Source organism: Haliotis asinina, chromosome 3 (genome assembly GCF_037392515.1).
Source record: "Haliotis asinina isolate JCU_RB_2024 chromosome 3, JCU_Hal_asi_v2, whole genome shotgun sequence".
In the NCBI taxonomy this organism is placed as follows: domain Eukaryota; kingdom Metazoa; phylum Mollusca; class Gastropoda; order Lepetellida; family Haliotidae; genus Haliotis; species Haliotis asinina.
In genome coordinates, this window is record NC_090282.1 from 56,148,589 (window position 1) to 56,167,105 (window position 18,517).

The 18,517-nt window shown below is 40.6% G+C and overlaps 1 protein-coding gene across 3 annotated transcripts; it reads right to left on the minus strand.

Moving 5' to 3' along the window:
* Positions 1-512: 512 nt before the first annotated feature.
* On the minus strand, positions 513-18,031 carry LOC137278207 (uncharacterized). Of its 3 annotated transcripts, none has more exons than XR_010956648.1 (28): positions 17,978-18,031; positions 15,517-15,662; positions 14,960-15,127; positions 14,580-14,660; positions 13,855-14,424; positions 13,072-13,510; positions 12,612-12,646; positions 11,897-12,158; positions 11,576-11,680; positions 11,002-11,307; positions 10,743-10,786; positions 10,117-10,236; positions 9,776-9,895; positions 9,535-9,657; positions 9,055-9,129; positions 8,794-8,915; positions 8,087-8,188; positions 7,589-7,678; positions 6,592-6,696; positions 6,005-6,230; positions 4,459-4,605; positions 4,217-4,302; positions 3,989-4,062; positions 3,183-3,259; positions 2,906-3,029; positions 2,688-2,767; positions 2,290-2,346; positions 513-2,166 (listed from the first exon to the last, which is right to left on the minus strand). XR_010956648.1 is itself a non-coding variant. In XM_067810415.1 (27 exons), exons 2-27 carry the CDS (start codon positions 15,659-15,661, stop codon positions 2,342-2,344), a joined length of 3,831 nt encoding a protein of 1,276 aa, XP_067666516.1. In that variant the 5' UTR covers position 15,662; positions 17,978-18,012; the 3' UTR covers positions 514-2,341. The 3 variants fall into 3 exon arrangements, 1 of the variants encoding a protein (XP_067666516.1); XR_010956649.1 differs by having other exon boundaries at positions 2,130-2,157; positions 2,284-2,346; positions 17,978-18,012; XM_067810415.1 differs by having other exon boundaries at positions 514-2,346; positions 17,978-18,012.
* Between the last annotated feature and the right edge of the window lie 486 nt (positions 18,032-18,517).

An 18,517-nucleotide genomic window follows, 5' to 3' on the forward strand; every position in this document is an offset into this window, starting at 1 on the left:
CAGAATCCCATGCTTGTCATAAAAGGCGACTATGCTTCTCGTAAGTGGCGACTAACGGGATCGGGTGGTCAGGCTTGCTGACTTGGTTGGCACATATCATCGGTTCCCAATTTCGCAGATCGATGCTCATGTTGTTGATCACTGGATTGTTTGGTCCAGACTCGATTATTTACAGTCCGCCGCCATATAGCTGGAATATTGCTTAGTGCGGCGTAAAACTAAACTCACTCACTCACCCATGCGTGTTATAAGACTGTACTTAAGTGTCAACACTGGTCGTAATTCACGTCACTGTCAAGTTACATTCAACATAACTAAATTACACTGTGCTTCCATTTTCACAAACAATATCACAAGACCGTGAAGATCCGGGTTATACTCCTGCGTGTCACTTGACTGCAGAGGCAGTCCGTATAGACAATAAGGACTGTGTTTATGACTACCAATTTTGAATTTTAAAATTTTGCATTCCCTTGCATTGAACTGCAAGAATCATGACAAGACAAACATGTAAAAACTCTTTCATATTTTGTATTACTTTATTCTTCAAACCATACACATAAACAATAAGAAAAACATTTACATTATTAGAATCTAGTAAATGATGAAGTATGTTACGGAAGATCCAGTGATTGACATTATGAGTATCTTTGGGTACTGACTACCGATTTTTTGTTTGGTTGCTTTCATTTTGTAACTCTGACAGTAAAACATTGGCAGTTTCATAATACACATGCAATATTTTGTCCGTAAACTAGAACCATACCTTCAACCATTGGTCACTACTTCGTTCAGAATAATTTATGACTAGTTTTGAATGGAAAGACGCATTTAATTTTAGAATGGTACTTATGGGGAATAATCACTGAGAGATTGTGAAACATTTGGTTTGACAGGTTGTGATCTCAGTTGCGGAACATTAGATCGAGTAATTACGAAGCTGTTGTAAAATGATCTTGTACCTAAAGGAAAAGATTGTTAGAACTTTTAAAACTACTTTAATTCAATTAATTAAATCTGAAAACACGACTTGTCACAAGCATCACAATATCATGACCAGTACTGTAGAATATGGCAATATACAATACACACGAATTTGGTGTACACACACAGGTAGGATATGTGCATTACAGTTAGCTAGTGAGTGAGTGATTATGGTTTCACGCCGCTTTGAGAAATATTCCAGCAATATCACGGCCCATGTGGGGAATCGAACCCGGGTCTTCGGCATAATGAGCTAACGCTTTAAACACTAGGTCACCCCACCAACCCTATATATATGTGACTAAACACACAGATCACAGTTCATCGTCAGGTATTCGGCACATATGGCGCACCATGAATTAACTGTGCCTTCATCAAAAGAGTCATGAAAACAACGACCATTTTGACGTTGATGGCGTGTATGTAATACGCCGAGAGCTGAGCGCTGACTATTTCCCGTACCCAACATTGTACACAGGAGTATAGATGTGAGTGAGTTTCGTTTTACGTTGTATTTCAGCTATATGGATGCGGTCTGTATAAAACAGAGCATGGACCAGACAACCCAGTGACCAACAGCATGAGCATCGATCTTGTCAGTCTTTTTCCTTTCTTTTTTTCTTTCATTCAAATCAGTAGTCATAAGTACTCAAAATACATAATGGAACAGCACAAGTACACAAGCACAAGTAAGACAAGTTTAATTTAAACATGCTCAAATACAGTCACGGTGCCCACGCATGTGTCCACAGATTCAACATTTACCAATGACGATGAAGAGAAGCACCATCTCCATGTTACCCGTTAAGATCCGGGTTAGAGTACTGGTCTTCAGTAACCAAGGCTTGTAGAAGGAAGCGACTAACGGGATCGTGTGGTGAGGCTCGCTGACATGGTTGGCATATATCGCCGATTCCCAATTACGCAGATCGATGCTGTTATTGTCTGGTTCGTGCTCCATTATTTAGACAGCCATGACACAGCTGAAATATTTGAGTAAAGCTAAATTCCATCACTCGCTCACTCACTCATTCCCATGTTAGAGTGATCATTCACTCTGCTCCACATGATTGTCAGATTGTATAGTACGTTTCAGGTAAATACTTCTGGTTTGTGAATCAGTGCAAGTGGCACACACCAGAACTATGCATGGCTGTACATAGCAGGGGCAGCAATAAACGCCTTATTCAGCTGTACACTATATGTTTAGCAGATGAATACAGACGATGGAATTTGATAATATTACAGGGACATGGAGGTAGCTGCCCCAGGATCGCCAACATTAGCTCCGATATTTAGAAACGCATACAAGTCATCTGTTTCTTGCTGCCTTCCATATACCACAGTTCGTGCTCCATCATGCTGAAAGACAAGAAAACAATATTGCTATGAGCAACATGAAATACCACAGCTAGAATTGAAATGTACATTGAACTGAGGTTAAACAATACTGCATATGTTCTGTGCTGTGCGATAGTCATTGGTCGAAACCAAATGATATACACACTGGTCTGTACCTGTTACTATACACACTGGTCTATACCTAATGATATACACACAGATCTACCTGATGTTATACACACTGGTCTATACCTAACATCGATTGAACGATATCTTTTCGTTTCTACAATCGATTAACTGATATAGCTCGATGCATCGTTACAGCCCTTATTTACCACAAAAAAAACAAGAATATATCTCACCGATTCGTCGAACATTGTGTACCATACCGCCACACACTGACTTCTCGATCATCGGATCCTTTTTGTATACCACCCTGAAACTGAAACAAATCAACAAATCATTTTAAAATAAAACCTGCCACTCGAACTGCAGTAAATATGTGTGAGTGAGTGAGAGAGAGAGTGAGTGAGTGTGTGTGTGTGTTTAAGGCACTCCACTCTAGTGTACAGTCTCGTACCTTTTCCCATCCTTCTGTATCAAGCACGACCCCTTTCCGTTCCTCTGAAACTCTTTTTCCAGTTTTTGAGACGTCTTCACGTCGTAAAGTGTCCACGTACCAGAGTTGTCACACCACTCCCAAGCTGCAAAGAACATGGAGTGTATATTGGTGAAAGTAAGGGATAAAGCAAGGTATTGAGGTTCGAGGTGTACACAGTTCCGTTTAAACAATGAATGCTATTATGCTATTGCACAATATTGTACGATATGGTAGGGTATCGATTACAGGTACATACCAACCACTGTAGGAACGGAATCAGCTGTTGCTGGAACGGGGCTAGGTTTGCTAGGAGGTGTTTCAAAATCTGGTTTGCTGGAAATGTATTTAAAATAATAGACATCCAATTTGATCTAATTAAATCTATAAGTATTCGTAATTACTCATAACATTAACAATAAACAATAACGTAAAATAAAAGCACAATTCCATGTGCGGCAATATACATTGTAGGTAGGGAATAAGAGTGTTGAACATTTAGGTCTTCTCAACAATTATGCAAATGGTAACTAGACTATAATATGGAAGGTAATCTTGTCCATTACAGGTAGGTACGGATGGTAACTTTGTACAGTATAAATGGAAAGTTTGTACAGTATGGGTGGTAATACTGAACAGTATGAATGGAACGCTTGCACAGTATGGATGGTAACTTGTACAGTATAGATAGTAAGTTTGTACATTCTATAAGCTGTTTTGCAAATTACGCAAGGTAGTTACTTTAACGAAATCGTTAGGTATTACTCAAGAATACGGTGAGTGAGTTTAGTTAACGTCGCTTTTAGCAAAGTTCCAGCAAAATAACGGACATTTCTGACAGTGGAAATGTATACGGCTTGTGATACTGTTAGTTTTCCCTTGCATTGATTTTATTATTCAATGCCAATATTGTCACACTCTGAGTCATGGATCTATCCAAGATTTTTTACTTCGTATTACTTCAAGGCAGGGTGATTCCTGTCGCCTGAAACTGGTCAATATGACAGAGTCCAAGGCTGGATATATGACATCAAACGTCGCCACAACAGGATAAGCTTCACTCACCAAATTTCCAGGTCGAAGCGTCCATCATAGCCATAATTGTATGGATAAATCATATCAGTAACAAACCATCGCACCTGAAAAAAAAACACACGATAGGTATCTAATGAATCTTACACTAACGCCATGACATTACAGATAGTGATGGCTAGAATAAACCGTATGTTCTGATATCTGCTGGGAATTATCAACCACTGATGGTCTAAATAGCGTACAATGAAATATACTTACCTTGACTTTTCCCTCCGGAGATTTCCGGATCACTACCCCATGATTTCCAGGTCCTCCATCTTGGTTTCCATACGTCCAACCAGGTCCTAAGAATAACACAAAGTCACAATACTCCACACACCTGTAATTACCAACATATTACTCTGATTAATATCGCTGTACGCTTATTGTGATACAGTTACTGTCTTGATTATTGTGTGAAAATATCCGTTGATGTCTACACTGGTCATCTTGTTGCCTACCTCTTTGGACCTTGTTCCCTATTTCAATGAGTTCATCATCGCATAGATACCGCGCAATGTCTGTCACTAACAGGTCGTAGAGGTCATCGTATCCGTATCGATATCTACAGCAGGTGGAGTTGAAGTCCCACAACACCCAGACCAAATCTAAAATATACATGACAGACGTCTTCAACATGCCTATGTTTGGAGAATGATCCTATCTCAGTTACCTATATACTATTATATATGAAATAGAAATTCATATTATAGACAATACTATAGTCTCCACAGGCCATCTCATCGTCTGCCATAAACACCTCAATCATTCACGATTTTGTTCATCATCGCATAGTTTGATAACAAATGGAAAGCAAAGTAAATCCATCCTGTTAAATACTATGTAACTTTACCTATGTAAAAACAACAGGCCATCTCAAATGGGAAGAAATATCCAGACATTCCTAGAATGAATGGAAGAATATAACTTTAATGCTCCATAGACGTACACAGAGTGTAAGTTTGAAATATTTCCAATACAAGATCATTCAGAGTATTTTAACAACTAATACTTATTTACATGAGATTGGAATTAGGGAATCACATTGTGCACTTTTGTAAACAGGTACGAGAGTCTGTATGACACCTATTGTTTGAGTGTAGATTTGTAAAGACAGTGTGGACAGAATTGTCCTCATGGCTCGGCATACTGGACTGAGGACAAATTGAATTAGCACTAGAAAATATATTATTCGGTTTTAAGAGGAAAAATAACCAACATCTAAACATTATCCGCTTAATAGTAAATATTTACACTATGAGCAGAGTTAAAGTTAAACCAAACTTTCACCACATCAAAAACTGAGATCAAAAGATACTACAAATCATGAAGGCTAACTTCTTTATATTTTGCACATCTCGCCACACTCTCCTAGCACAATAGTATGCAATATGCACAGTTTACCCAAATTGAATATGGTCTCGGACCTATTATTATATGATACTATATTATCATTAATGAGATATTATCACCACTCACATAATGATCACTGTACAATTCCATGACAGTGACTTGAATGCTGGTTTGTATATATGCATGTGTGTGCGCTACTAAATTGCCTGTTATATGCAAGCTTACCCAGACCTACTGTGGCCAACATGGAATAATTAAAGGATAGCGTACTAATATTCCAGCTATATGGCGGCGGTCTGGACCAGACAACCCAGTGATCAACAGCATGACCATCGATCTACGCAAATGGGAACCGATGACATGTGTCAACCAAGTCAGCGAGCCTGACCACCCGATCCCGTTAGTCGCGTCTTACGACAAGCATAGTCGCCTTTTATGGCAAGCATGGGTTGCTGAAGGACCTGTTCTACCCCGGACCTTCACTGGTCCTTTGCGTTTAGAGTATAAACCAGAGACTGGACGGATGACAATCAATACACCGTGTTTCATTTAGGTATTCATGTTCAACTGAGGCATTTATTCCAGTTTCATTTACGCACTATACTGATAGGCAAGTCACTGCCGATAAAGTGTGATATTTTGTAATGTACTGACTGTCTTCCCTAGCATGGTTGATCACAGTCCCGGGGCCTCCACTGTCCTGGTCACCCCACTTCCAGTCAGGACCCCGACAGACCCTCGTCCCAAGGGCAAGCAGATCCTTCTTCTCTCGGACGCGTTTGAACTCGTTTGGTTCCATGTTATCATCATCATCATCACAATCATCAGCTCCCGTGTGTGTGTGGTCTAGCTTCCTCTTCACAGCTTCCACTATGGCGGACTTAACAAATACAATGGAAGATACGATTAATATGCCTCTAGGTGACTGATTACTCAAGCTGTCACGGTATGCGAGTCTGGAAGTGAAACTACTTGGAGCGCACAGAAAAGATGGACTATCCCAAAGAAAATCCGGTAACACTTAACCAGTAAGTGATGACCTACAAATGATTCATAAACGGTTTACTAATGAAAAAAAGACACACCATTTAAATATCTTGAATAGCAGAAATGCACGCATAGACAGTTGTTCTATGCTCCGGAAACAAACAATGCTTCCAATTCTACCCTTCCTCCCGTGAAATGAAAGGTATCATTAAACCTTCATATCTTTTATTATAATACACGATGTCTTCACCAACCTTTTCCTCAGGATCCATGTCTCCGAGCAGGGCTTCTGCTACAGTATCTATATTGCTAGACTCAGAGCCCGTTTTCACACATATCAGGATCTTTCCTATGCTTCCCTGGTAAAACAGCAATAATAGACAGAGTTACAAGTAACATTATCAAGAGAATGAGTGAGTGAGTTTAGTTTTACGCCGCACTCAGCAATATTCCAGCTATATGGCGCGCGGTCTATAAATAATCGAGTCTGGACCAGACAATCTAGTGATCAACAACATGGGCATCGACCTGCGCATTTGTTAAGCAAGTCAGCGAGCCTGACCACCCGATACCGTTAGTACAAGCATTGTTGCCTCTTATGGTAAGCATGGGCTGCTGAAGGCCTATTCTACCCCGGAACCTTCACGGGTCCATTATCAGGACAATCAAACAGAACAGGAAATTCCATGCTCACCATGAACATTTGCAGGTATGAAGATATTTGAAGTTTTCAGTGGTACGGATTTTGCAAAGCTGTACTTAAGTGTCAGCAACGGTTGTAATTCATATAGCTGCAAGTTACATTCACCATAACTATTTACACTGTGCTTGCATTTTTACAAAGAAATTGTCATTTCACAAGACCCGTGAAGATCCGGGTTAGAATTGATTTTCAGGAACCCATGCTTGTCGTAAAAGGCGACTAACGGGATCGGAGGAAGAGGCTCTGTGACATGGTTAAGCCATGTCGTCGTATCCAATCTGCTTATGCTTGATGCTGGTACTGTTGATCACTGGATTGCTTGGTGCAGACCACAGGAATATTGGTGAATGCAGCATAAAGCTAAATTCAATCATGCACGTTATATAATAATAAGTGAATTTGTAAAGCGCTAAATTTTGCGCCGAGTGCATGCTTAAAGCGCTAATCACTAACATGACAGGGTTTGTTTTTTTTCTAAAAGCAGGATCCACTATGTTCAACGTTTCTTGGCAATCTTTATTTTCAGGGCGAGACAATCTGTCATATACCTGGATTCTGTAGTTCCTGCAGAGTCTCGATATGCTGTTACATTCCACCACCTCTCCGTGTCCAAGTTTGGCAAGCGACTTCAAAAATCCCTGAAATTAACAGTATATTTTCATATTTGATTCGTTTAAAGAGTTCCTATGATTCAGTTGTAATACGTAAACTGATAACGTACAACCCGTGGGTGACCAGACATCTGACATGCCATCACCTCCGTATCGAGACATCTTCACTCGTTGTAGCCATGTGAGGAATCGAACCCGGGCCTTTGGCATGACGAGCGAACGCTTCAACCACTAGGTTACCCTTCCGCCCCCGAATGATAAACTGATTGTAAGCAAATACATTTCAGTAAAGACGTGAAAGTTCTTAAGCGTATTTCTGACAACTGACAATCGCAGATTTGGTAATGTAAACTTAGACAGGATGGTGATCACATGTTATGTTGAAGCAACGTTTTCCGATGCAGATAAACAGTGACAGAACATTTTTTTACTCACTCTGTCCGCCTTTCCCACTGGGACCCATGCAATCGGATGAGGAGCGGAACTGTTATTCTTCGGCAGGAATTGTTGGACAAGCTGAATCAGCTTAACCTTGGTCTGGAGAAAATACACAAATAAGCTATATCTCCCCACATCTAAGTGAGTGAGTGGGTGAGTTCAGTTTTACGCCACTCTCAGCAATATTCCAGCTATATGACGGCGGTCTGTAAATAATCGAGTCTGGACCAGACAATCCAGTGATCAACAGCATGACCATCGATCTACGCAAATGGGAACCGACGACATGTGTCAACCAAGTCAGCGAGCCTGACCACCCGATCCTGTTAGTCGCCTCTTTCGATAAGCATAGTCACCTTTTATGGCAAGCATGGGTTGCTGAAGGTTTAGTCTACCCCGGACCTTCACGGGTCCAGGGCGCTTGGGTTATCAGGGGGAATGATATGCCTGCTTTGACTGCTATGGGTGAGGCAGTGAGGCTGACCCCCCAATCTCGTTAGTCGCCTTTTACGAGAAGCACGTGGGTCCGTTCTAAACCGGATCTTCACGAGTCTCACGCAGAGAGAAGGAAATAGGATATCAATAGTATATGTTTTCTTCCTTTTAAGTATAAAGTATTAAGTATGACATTATAAATCGTGAACAAATAATACGGAAGTGTGAGTCTTGAAAACGTCTCCAGGAGCAATGGCAGTTGCTCTTACTTCATGGTCCGAGCTCCATCCATCTGAGCCTATCCAACTAGCATAGTTTGTTGCTATTCCATCTGTTATGAAAATAACCCGAGGACGGATCTTGTGCTCGTCACCAATATTTAAGATACCACCTGAAATCAAAAGGAATCTTGTAAGTCTTGCCATAACCCTATTTCGTGCAAAATATGTATAGTATTTTGTTATGGGTTGAATTAATATCATACTGGATGCAATACACTGAATATAACATGAAAGTATAATTATACATACCCCGGCCTTTCACTGCTGCAGCACAAACAAGGAGCGCTTCGAATATTGGACTTCGGCCACCGAACTTAAGATTATCTGAAACATAATTATTTAAAATCAGCAGAATCAGTTTTCATTGAACTTAAAGACCCGTGTGTTGTGTTTAGTCACGGTATGGATGAAATATTGCTGAGTCTAAATTGTAACTCACTCACTCTTTTACAAACTGGGCCAAGGTACTAAGCGCAATAATAGTATGGTAACAGTATTGTTACCTTGCATGCAAGAACAGTTCTACAGCATTATGGTTATTGATAAAAACACCCTTTAACGTATACAGTATTCAGAAAACAAATCATATTCTGTTAATGTTAATTGAAATGGTATATAACATATTTGGTGGGTTTAAAACTATTGTGCGGCATTTCATTGTGCAGAATGCATGGCGTTAAGAATATGAACTATGACGCACAAAGCAAACGAAGGAGCCGTTCCCTATACCTATTGCTTCCCTGACCATTCCAAAGTCATTAGTGAGTTCCTGAACCACAGTGCTTCTTCCTCCCATCGCGACCACCCCGATGTTCTCCTCCAGACCGAACTGTTCAGCCACGTCCTCTATGCCTGAAGTAGATGGTGATGCCATTTCAACATCACACTTGTACAAATATTACTTTCAAAAATACATATCTTTCATCAAAATCTGTTTTAACGCTGGGGGAAGATCATGGAGGCCGCTTACCTTCGATGAAGATGTTTGCCGCTTCCTTTAGCTCTTCAAGGCCGCTCTGCTCAATACTGTCGGACACGTCAAGACAAAGAATGGTATCGGGGCCATTGGATCTGGATGGTCGTGGTCGTTCTTAGTGATATAAAACAATATATCAATAATTTGTTATTTAGATTTGGGTTTGGCTTTGTTTGCATTTTTCAGTATAGTGGAGATATCGATGGGTTCATTTCTGAATTATCTTGTAATTGATACGCAATATCGTTTTCAAGTGTATATAACAAAGATATTGCCGTAATTTTGTTAATTACGTGGTGCTGCATAGAGCACATTTTTGTTAGTGACAATCGTACCCTCTTGTAGTGCCAAAGCTATGGAATCTGCCAGGCGTTTCACCTCTGGGTGGGATCTTCTATCACCAAAACTTGAAACACTGAATGCTTGTAGCAACCTTTCTGCAGTATCAAGGCTTTCTGCAAAGGAAGGAGTACTTTAGCCTATAATGTAGGTCGCTTGTTAACCTCAGATTAGTCACCTATCATATTGCCTGTTTTTACATACCATTAGAAAGTTTGACCCAGTAAATTTGGTAAGAAACGTCTGACAAAAAGACAAATGCCAAAACTGCCATAAGTGAGGGTAGGTCAACAATCAAGGTCAACAGTGGTCGAGTCAAGGACAAGGAGACGGCTTGCTCAAGTGACCACATCGACAAAGATGTATCTTCGCCCGCTCCAAACAGATTTCACTGTCTCTATTCATTACAATGTCAGATTTTTATTACCAGCTAAACCTCTTAACATTTTCTGCTAAACAATTGACGCTCCTGACAATATTGGTCACGTCAGTGTATCTTCTACATACCGATACAAGGACAGAATAACTTCAGTCATGACTACCATTTGAGCAAAACAGTGATAAGCAAAGAGGAATTACAAACAATAAATTGTAGAAAATCTAGATATATGTTAAATGTTACCTTCCGGTATACACTGTAACAGATCCTCGACATTCTGCCTGGGACTGAAACAGACCATAATGAGTGTAAACGGCACGCACAAGTAGAATACAATGCTATCAATGCCAAAGGCAGAACTACAACATAAGCATGTTGATGAGAAATTGCATACAAATATATATGAAGCTGATGCGTTAACAGTTTAAAGACTGGACCTCTCCTTTGTTGATTCTTGTTTTGAAGGATGGTTATCCATACCATTATGATTCAAGTATCATACTTTGTATGTGCGTCTTTAGGAATGTAGGTTGGCTGCGCTGCTGTTTTTATTCCATGGGATGCTTGCTGGCCTGTTGCTGCGCGCGTGAGGGCTTGTTGACCTGTTGGTGCGCCACTGGTTGATTGCTGACCTGTCGGTGCGCCCGTGTGTGTTTCATGGCCTTTTGGTGTGTCGGGTGCTGCTTTTTGGCTTGTTGGTGCACCCCCGGTTGATTGTTGACCTGTTGGTGCGCCCGTGAGTGCTCGTTGGCCAGTCGGTGGGCCCCTTGATGCTTGTTGGGCTTTGTCCATGAAGCTAATGTCATACCTAATCAACAAATATTTATTAATAGAAATATTGAATGCATGTCGTTCCGAGGCAAGGGACGCACATAGTCAGACCTTTGTATCTTTTACGGGTTTCGTTTCAAGTTTGTACGATGTTTACCAATATAAAAGACAGTCCTTCCCCACGCCATGACTGACAAAGCGGCGTCAAAGATACCTCACTCCCCAATCTATTGATTTATCAGTCAATCACTAAATCATCCAGTCCGTTAATCAACCATGGAAGTAGTGCAGGAGTCCACACTCGCCTTATTCCAGCTGGACTTGTAGGTATCTCTGAGTAATGCATGGTGTCCGCTGGAAATGACTTCTGATCTAGAACATTGGGTTCACTTTTTCCTGTTGCATACGTTCTGAAATTGAAGCAATAACACAACTACAGTCATCTAAATTGGGATAGCCTCCATGGTATAGTTTTCGCCCGAAGGTCGAAAGGTTGCCAGTTCGATCCCCGGCCCCGTCAGACCAAAAGACGTTGCAGTACGGTTGATGGTCCCTGTGTGGAGCCCGGCATGGTTAATGGGTACAACAAGGACTGGTCGGCTCGTACTGAAATAGTGTATACTTACAGACCATCCGGGCCTAACGGAACTGTAAAACCAGCGTTCGGTTCCAAAACTGGTTCATATATAGAGGCTGATGATTGGGTCGCGGTTACCGCTGATGGGTATTGTTGCAATTCTGTTATACACTTTTCAAATTCATTTCGAAGTTCTTGCAGTTGGCGTTCGTAATTATCTTTCTGGGCCTTAAGAACCTGGGTAAACTCCATCTCAGCATTCTTAAACACTGATTCCATCTTTGCAAGTCTACCTTGAACTTCCGCAATTTCTGTAAAGGAAACTGGAACTAGTGATGGGTAAACGATTTCTGTATTCTAAAATATAGCATATGCTGCATGTACCCACTTTTTAATGGCATTGTGTATCAACAGCTTCCGAAAGTGGGAGCCGTGCCAATTTGTAAGAAAGGTGCATTAAGTGCGTCACCTTGACCACTAGCTGTCAGACTTCAGGTTTTGAGCCACGGTGGCTGAGTGGGTTAGCCGACTGACTTTCTTTGCTGGCAATTATGTGAATGTCTAAAACCGTGAGGGTTCGGATCCTAGATGGGACTAAACGTAACCAGATCACTAAGATCTTTGCGTCACTGAGAAAGTGTGATCCCAAATATAACATATGTTAATAATTTTATAGGAGCCCCTATATTTTGTGTCACGAACATTCAAGTACCAACATATTTTCATTTGGTGCATGTATTAATAACAAGATATTAGAATCTTACCATTGTTCTCTTCCCTTGATTGCGTTGACAGATTCCTACAAGGGACACACGAAAGTATACGTAGTGTGCATGTTTTCGATAGTAAACTTAAGCGAAGTGATGTTTATATGATAGCTTTCTAACCTCGAACCCATCAATACAATAACATGGAGGTGGCTTGGAAAGTCTGCACTAGACACGTTTGCTATATGATAGTCGGCGATCCAGGCCATGTGTGAGTTCCACCTCACTGAGTTCCGGGTCGCTAGAAGTTACGACTAGCTATTACGAACGTCTCACGGATGGGATTTTATCGGTGCATATTTTCCAAATGAACATTTCAAAAAAGCATATGTACTACAAATACACTAAACAATACACAAAAGTGCACACAGAAAACATAATATGTGTGAAAACATAATATGTGTGAACAATTGACCTCTCTGAAGCCCTAAGTCTTCTTCAGATACATGATACTCACATTTTCTTATGTATAGCTTCTGAAATACTCTGTACGTCGGCTGAAACATCTGGATGACAGTCCACATGACTCTCCCCGAGTGACAGATCGTGTTTTTCATTGCATGAAACTTCCAGACTAACGTCACAATGCACAGGTAATTGTGCAGAAAGTATTGTGCAGACATCGTCCTTACGTTCAATCATTCTGTTTGCAGACCGTTGCTCTGAGTGGCCAAACTTAAATGTTAAGTCGGTTGTTACACGTACAAGATGAGCTGTGTATGAGCGAAATATGTTGCCAGCAAGACGCCGGAGGTTTAGGAACTTGTCATCAACCAGATGATTAATGATAGCAGTACGATCTCTGTGTCTGCCTGTGTCCGACCTGACAGTCCATGAAGTATACACAACGTCCTTATTTGTCGCTTCCCATGACAAACTCAGCAAAATGTCAGTCCCTGAAAAATATCAAATGTCAGATATCTGAAAAGTGAGACTTACATTACATTCTGTTATACATGTTAACAGGATTTCATGATACTAGTAACCATTAGAACGGAAAAATCCCATACGTTTGGATCAGGATACATGTGAGCACTGACACACGTGGTTCACGGGTTCCAATAGTGAGAAGTCACACATGTTAAATTTTGTGATTAAACCTTCTTAGTAACGTGCAGACTCTAGTAATTTTGTTGGGTGGTTTCCCATCCGGGATTCGAACCCACATCCTCAGAGTCAGGCACCTTATCGCCAGCACACAAAGTCAGTCGCCTGTTCATATAATGGAAAGGTTTACTACCTTGATAAACGTCTCCAAACAAATCACTTCTCCTTCGTATGTCTACAACATGACAGCAGTGATCAAGTGGGTGATAGTCCTGGCCCCGAACCTCCCGGAAGTGAAGTCTCTGTTGTGTTTGTCTTGTTTGACCATTCTGAGTCTGTCTTGTCAGTGTTTGTTGATTTTCAGCAGATGGTGGAAAGTCAAGCTGATGTCCATGATGTGACTGTCGATGACCTTGTACAGGCCTTGCTGGAGAAGACATGTCCCTTCCATTTCCTGACATTTCAGCTGAGAGCCTAGGTCCTGCTCCAGGTCTACCTGTTTCTGGGGGGGTTTTCACAGTGCGTGTTCTTGACAGGTCAACTGAAGGAGATTCATCGTGGCGTGGCGACTGACTTTCAGGGAATGTGTTGAGAGATGATCTCAATTCTAGGCCGTCCATCACAAGAGAACTATTATCGGGCCCATATGCAGATTTAACACAAGTCTGGGATTTAATATTTGATGTACTCAGGCTCTGTTCAGGGATGCTGGTATTCATTGATGTCTCTGTCCTTGACGATTGAAGTCCATCTCCATCAGTATCTGACGGTACACACACAGTATTTTGAACATCAATATGATAACGAATTAACAAATGCCCGAGTAAGATCACCGCATTTCTTCGTCAATTAAGCGACACCTAGCGTATTGTTAAAATTCCATTGTTATGACTATTGTGATGTATTCCAGCAACTCACCTGGGGAAGACGATGCTTGAACTGCTGTTACTGTTGGTTCCAAACTAAAGTGAGATGGGGAGGGCTCTTGTTCCACTGGTACTGAAGCATTGTACACATCATAACAGTGTAAACGTCATTTAATGGACGTGCAATTCAAACATATGTGAACCGACGTTACTTTAGTCAATGACAGATGCAATACAGACCAACATGGACATACTCAAGCACGAGTGCGCACCCACCACACCCCATCCCCAGCAACCACCCACCCGCCCACCCACGTGTATATCCTTCATTCGATAATTTGCACAGGAACGTTTCCACGGGACCCTGAACGCTAGTTCAGTCTGCAGCTGAATTTCAAATTAAGTACTCTTGGAAAGCTAGTCTTTACTTACTCTCTTTGTCGTCAAGATGGGTGAAAACAAGTATGTTTTCTTCACTGATCTGAACCTTGTTTCCAGTTCCTCCAAGATCTAGCTCGGGACCATCGCTTCCTCTTAAACTCTCGGGGTTTGTTATGGACTCATCCAGATCACTCAGATCCATTTCTGTGACATCTGGACCTACACAGACAACGTAAACACTTACATCCAGATGCAAGACACGTGACCTTACGCTTCCATATACATGAGGTAGGTTTGTCCAGAGTCTCTAGTCTATATACTGAAGGAACCAATTAGGGGAACACCACTTCATGTTATACTCCTGTATCTATTTGCAGATTTCCCCCAACTGTGCTTTTCAAAGGTGATGATGAAGCCTGGTCAATACAGGTAAATATTAGAGGAACACTTGAATTTTCATTCAAGTTCATTATTTGTTTCTCTCAGTATATTTCGGTATGCCAGGATGTGATGGTAAAAGCGCTGGACGTTTCCCTTGGCGTAAAACTACATCAACTAATTCACTTTCCCTTATGGAAACCAAGCTTTTCCAGTGTTGCAGCCAATACCTTGAGCCCCCTCTGATGAACTGGAGATAACCATTTGATTCCTCCTTCCGAATTGAACAGTGTTCCCGTGACCTGCTAGTTTGACTTTAATCTTATTGAGAAAATCCGACTTGGAGGCCCTCTGTGGGTCGCCTCCAACGTCCATTCTGAAATAGATGGATATTGGACCTTGATATTATGTATCATACATGGCAAGAGATGATACTTGTTCCCATACGTAGAATATGCCTATGTTAGCCTGTGATGAATCGGAAGCATGGTATCAACTTTCTCAGGCATCTGGAACTGTGTACATTAGCTACTTTGTCAAGATGCGAAACGTAACTTATTATCACAGCCCGTGCTGATTTGATATGGAATGTTGCTTACTGACGCTCCTTTCTGTACCATTATGCAGGCCTGACCAAGAGGGTTTTGTCAGCACCCTTTTAATTCCATTTAATAATGTTATTGGAGGTGTAGCATGCTGACTCAAGATCTGTAAAACATCCAGTAAATATTTAATCCGGTTTATTCAGACACGTGATAAAGCACACGATAGTCAAATCGCTTTTGTTTGGGAGATGTACCTTGTCCATGAAAGAATGAATCCAGGCAATCACTGGTGATGGAACACATGGGAATAGCTTCTAATATTGGTTGAAAATACCATCAGAGACTTGCAGCGAATTCTATTTTGACTTTTCCATTCCTTGTTTCCTTTGAAGCTCCCGAAGGGACACTGGCGTATCAAAAGGAAAATACTACCGACCTCTAGTCTCGTTATAACAACTTTCAAAACTCGTTATAGCGACTTTTAAATATCTCAGTAACGACTTTTTAATCTCGCTATAACGACAATTTAATCTCGTAATAATGTCCTTACTATATATACATCACAAGACGTAGTCACAGTACCGAACACTAAAATAGGTGTTCTAAGGCAAGTGTCCCTTCAGAAGTTTCCGGGCAATCACGAAAAATGAACGGCACGAATTGACAAGTCCAATGCCACTGCATTCCTCTACCCATTGTTCCTCAAGTTTGCAACTGCCTTTATAAACCACAACTATTTTAAAAACCTTGGAATCCATGGTGAGTTCTTTTCTCATCAGTGACATTGCTTGCATTCAATTGCCTCTCAAGTTTTTCTCATTATATTTTAAAAGTGTATTTGTCTTCGATGATCCTATTTCCCCGTCTCCCTTTCTTTTTAGTCAAAGTGTTTTGGCCTTCAAGAAATCAAGAATCGATTTAGATATGTTTCATAGTCTTACTTTCGCTTTTGATTTTTTTTTCCATTTTAACTTTTAATTATTTATTTCCATGAGAAAAATAGTCTTCAGCACAGTTCGTCACACATAAATTTTTGTTATTACAATTTCCTTCTTTTCTACGGGGTTTTGTCTTCATGAGTGCCCGTTATTGTTGTCTTGTCACTCAACTGTTGAAGCAGCAATATACAGGCAACAGTTAATATCATGCAGTACACAGGCAACAGTTAATATCATGCAGTACACAGGCAACAGTTAATATCATGCAGTACACAGGCAACCGTTAATATCATGCAATACACAGGCAACAGTTAATATCATGCAATACACAGGCAACAGTTAATATCATGCAAAGACCGTCGGCATTGAGTTTAGCGGAAATATTTTTACTCATATCGATTCCGTGTGAATGATTTTATACCTTTTGTATTTTATTACAAAATAACCATAACAGTTTCGGGAAATAAATTCTTCCTATCTAGACCCACATTTGACGTGAAATATTGAATATGCTTCACCATGTTATCAGTTATATTATCCATCAAGAAACAAAGGCGCTGAGAACTAATCCCGTTGGGTATCGATTTAGTAGCAGCAGCTTTCATCCCATGGATAGATGATTGCATGTTCTAAAATTGGCATATCAAGACTGCGAATAGCCTGGCCGTGCTCCAAGGCTGTACTGAATGCTAAGATTGCTAAGATCCTTTAGAGAGGCAAGTCTAGATAAGCTGGTAGTCTGTTATATGATTTTAGAAATTTTCATTTGTACTGTCAGTTAGTGCCTTAGAGACTTGTGCGACTGCACGAATATACCTAGACACTCATGCCTGAAACGTTCTAACAGTGCCACATAAAATATCTAGCTGATTTAACACAGACATAATTACACCGCATGACATTATGGAAACTATGCGTGATTTATAAACTATTGACTGTGGCATTGTTCTTCTATAGCACAGAGAGAGGATATGATTAGACAAGGAACATAGATTCGAGTGTTGTGTTCATGAACACATAATGACCCACAATGGCTATACATCATAATGGCGGATTCACCTCCTAAACTGAGTCGATCCAAGCAAGACCATCAATACATGAACACTGAATGTACATCCATAGTGTTCGCAAGTGTACATGAAATTTGCATAGAAATTTTGACTTAATCAACACATTATGTCACGAAAAGATAATTTGAAAACACTTACATGCGGATTCTCTGTTATCGCTCTGGTATATATTTAGATAAGAAACTGGTATTTCCATGTTTCTATAATTAGATCAGTCATGTGACTCACCAGTGGATATGACCTTGTGATTGTGTAACGACTGCATTGATGTGTATGTTGTTGGAAGGTTGCCAAGCGGGCTGGCGACAGAATGCCTCGGCGGTAAGCCTCGACTTCCGTGTATCCACGATTCTCGAGGAATTGAGTCACGCACACACAGCCGAGGAACTAGATCGCACTATTACAATAAACTCTATGTACTTCTGCATCGTCTCCTCGCAAACACGTGTATCCACGAAATGGTATGCACGTTCAAAACCGAACTGTGCTCTTCTTTTTCAGACAACATATATTTAAAAGAAATGAAAGTACAATTCGATGTTAGTATCACAGTAGTGATAATAAATGATTTATTTTACGAAAGAGCATTCCTGCAAATTTCATGGAAAGATATCCTTACATAAAGAGTAAATTATGCAGGAGATTACAAAAAAATGTACCAAGTCAATACTTCTTTCT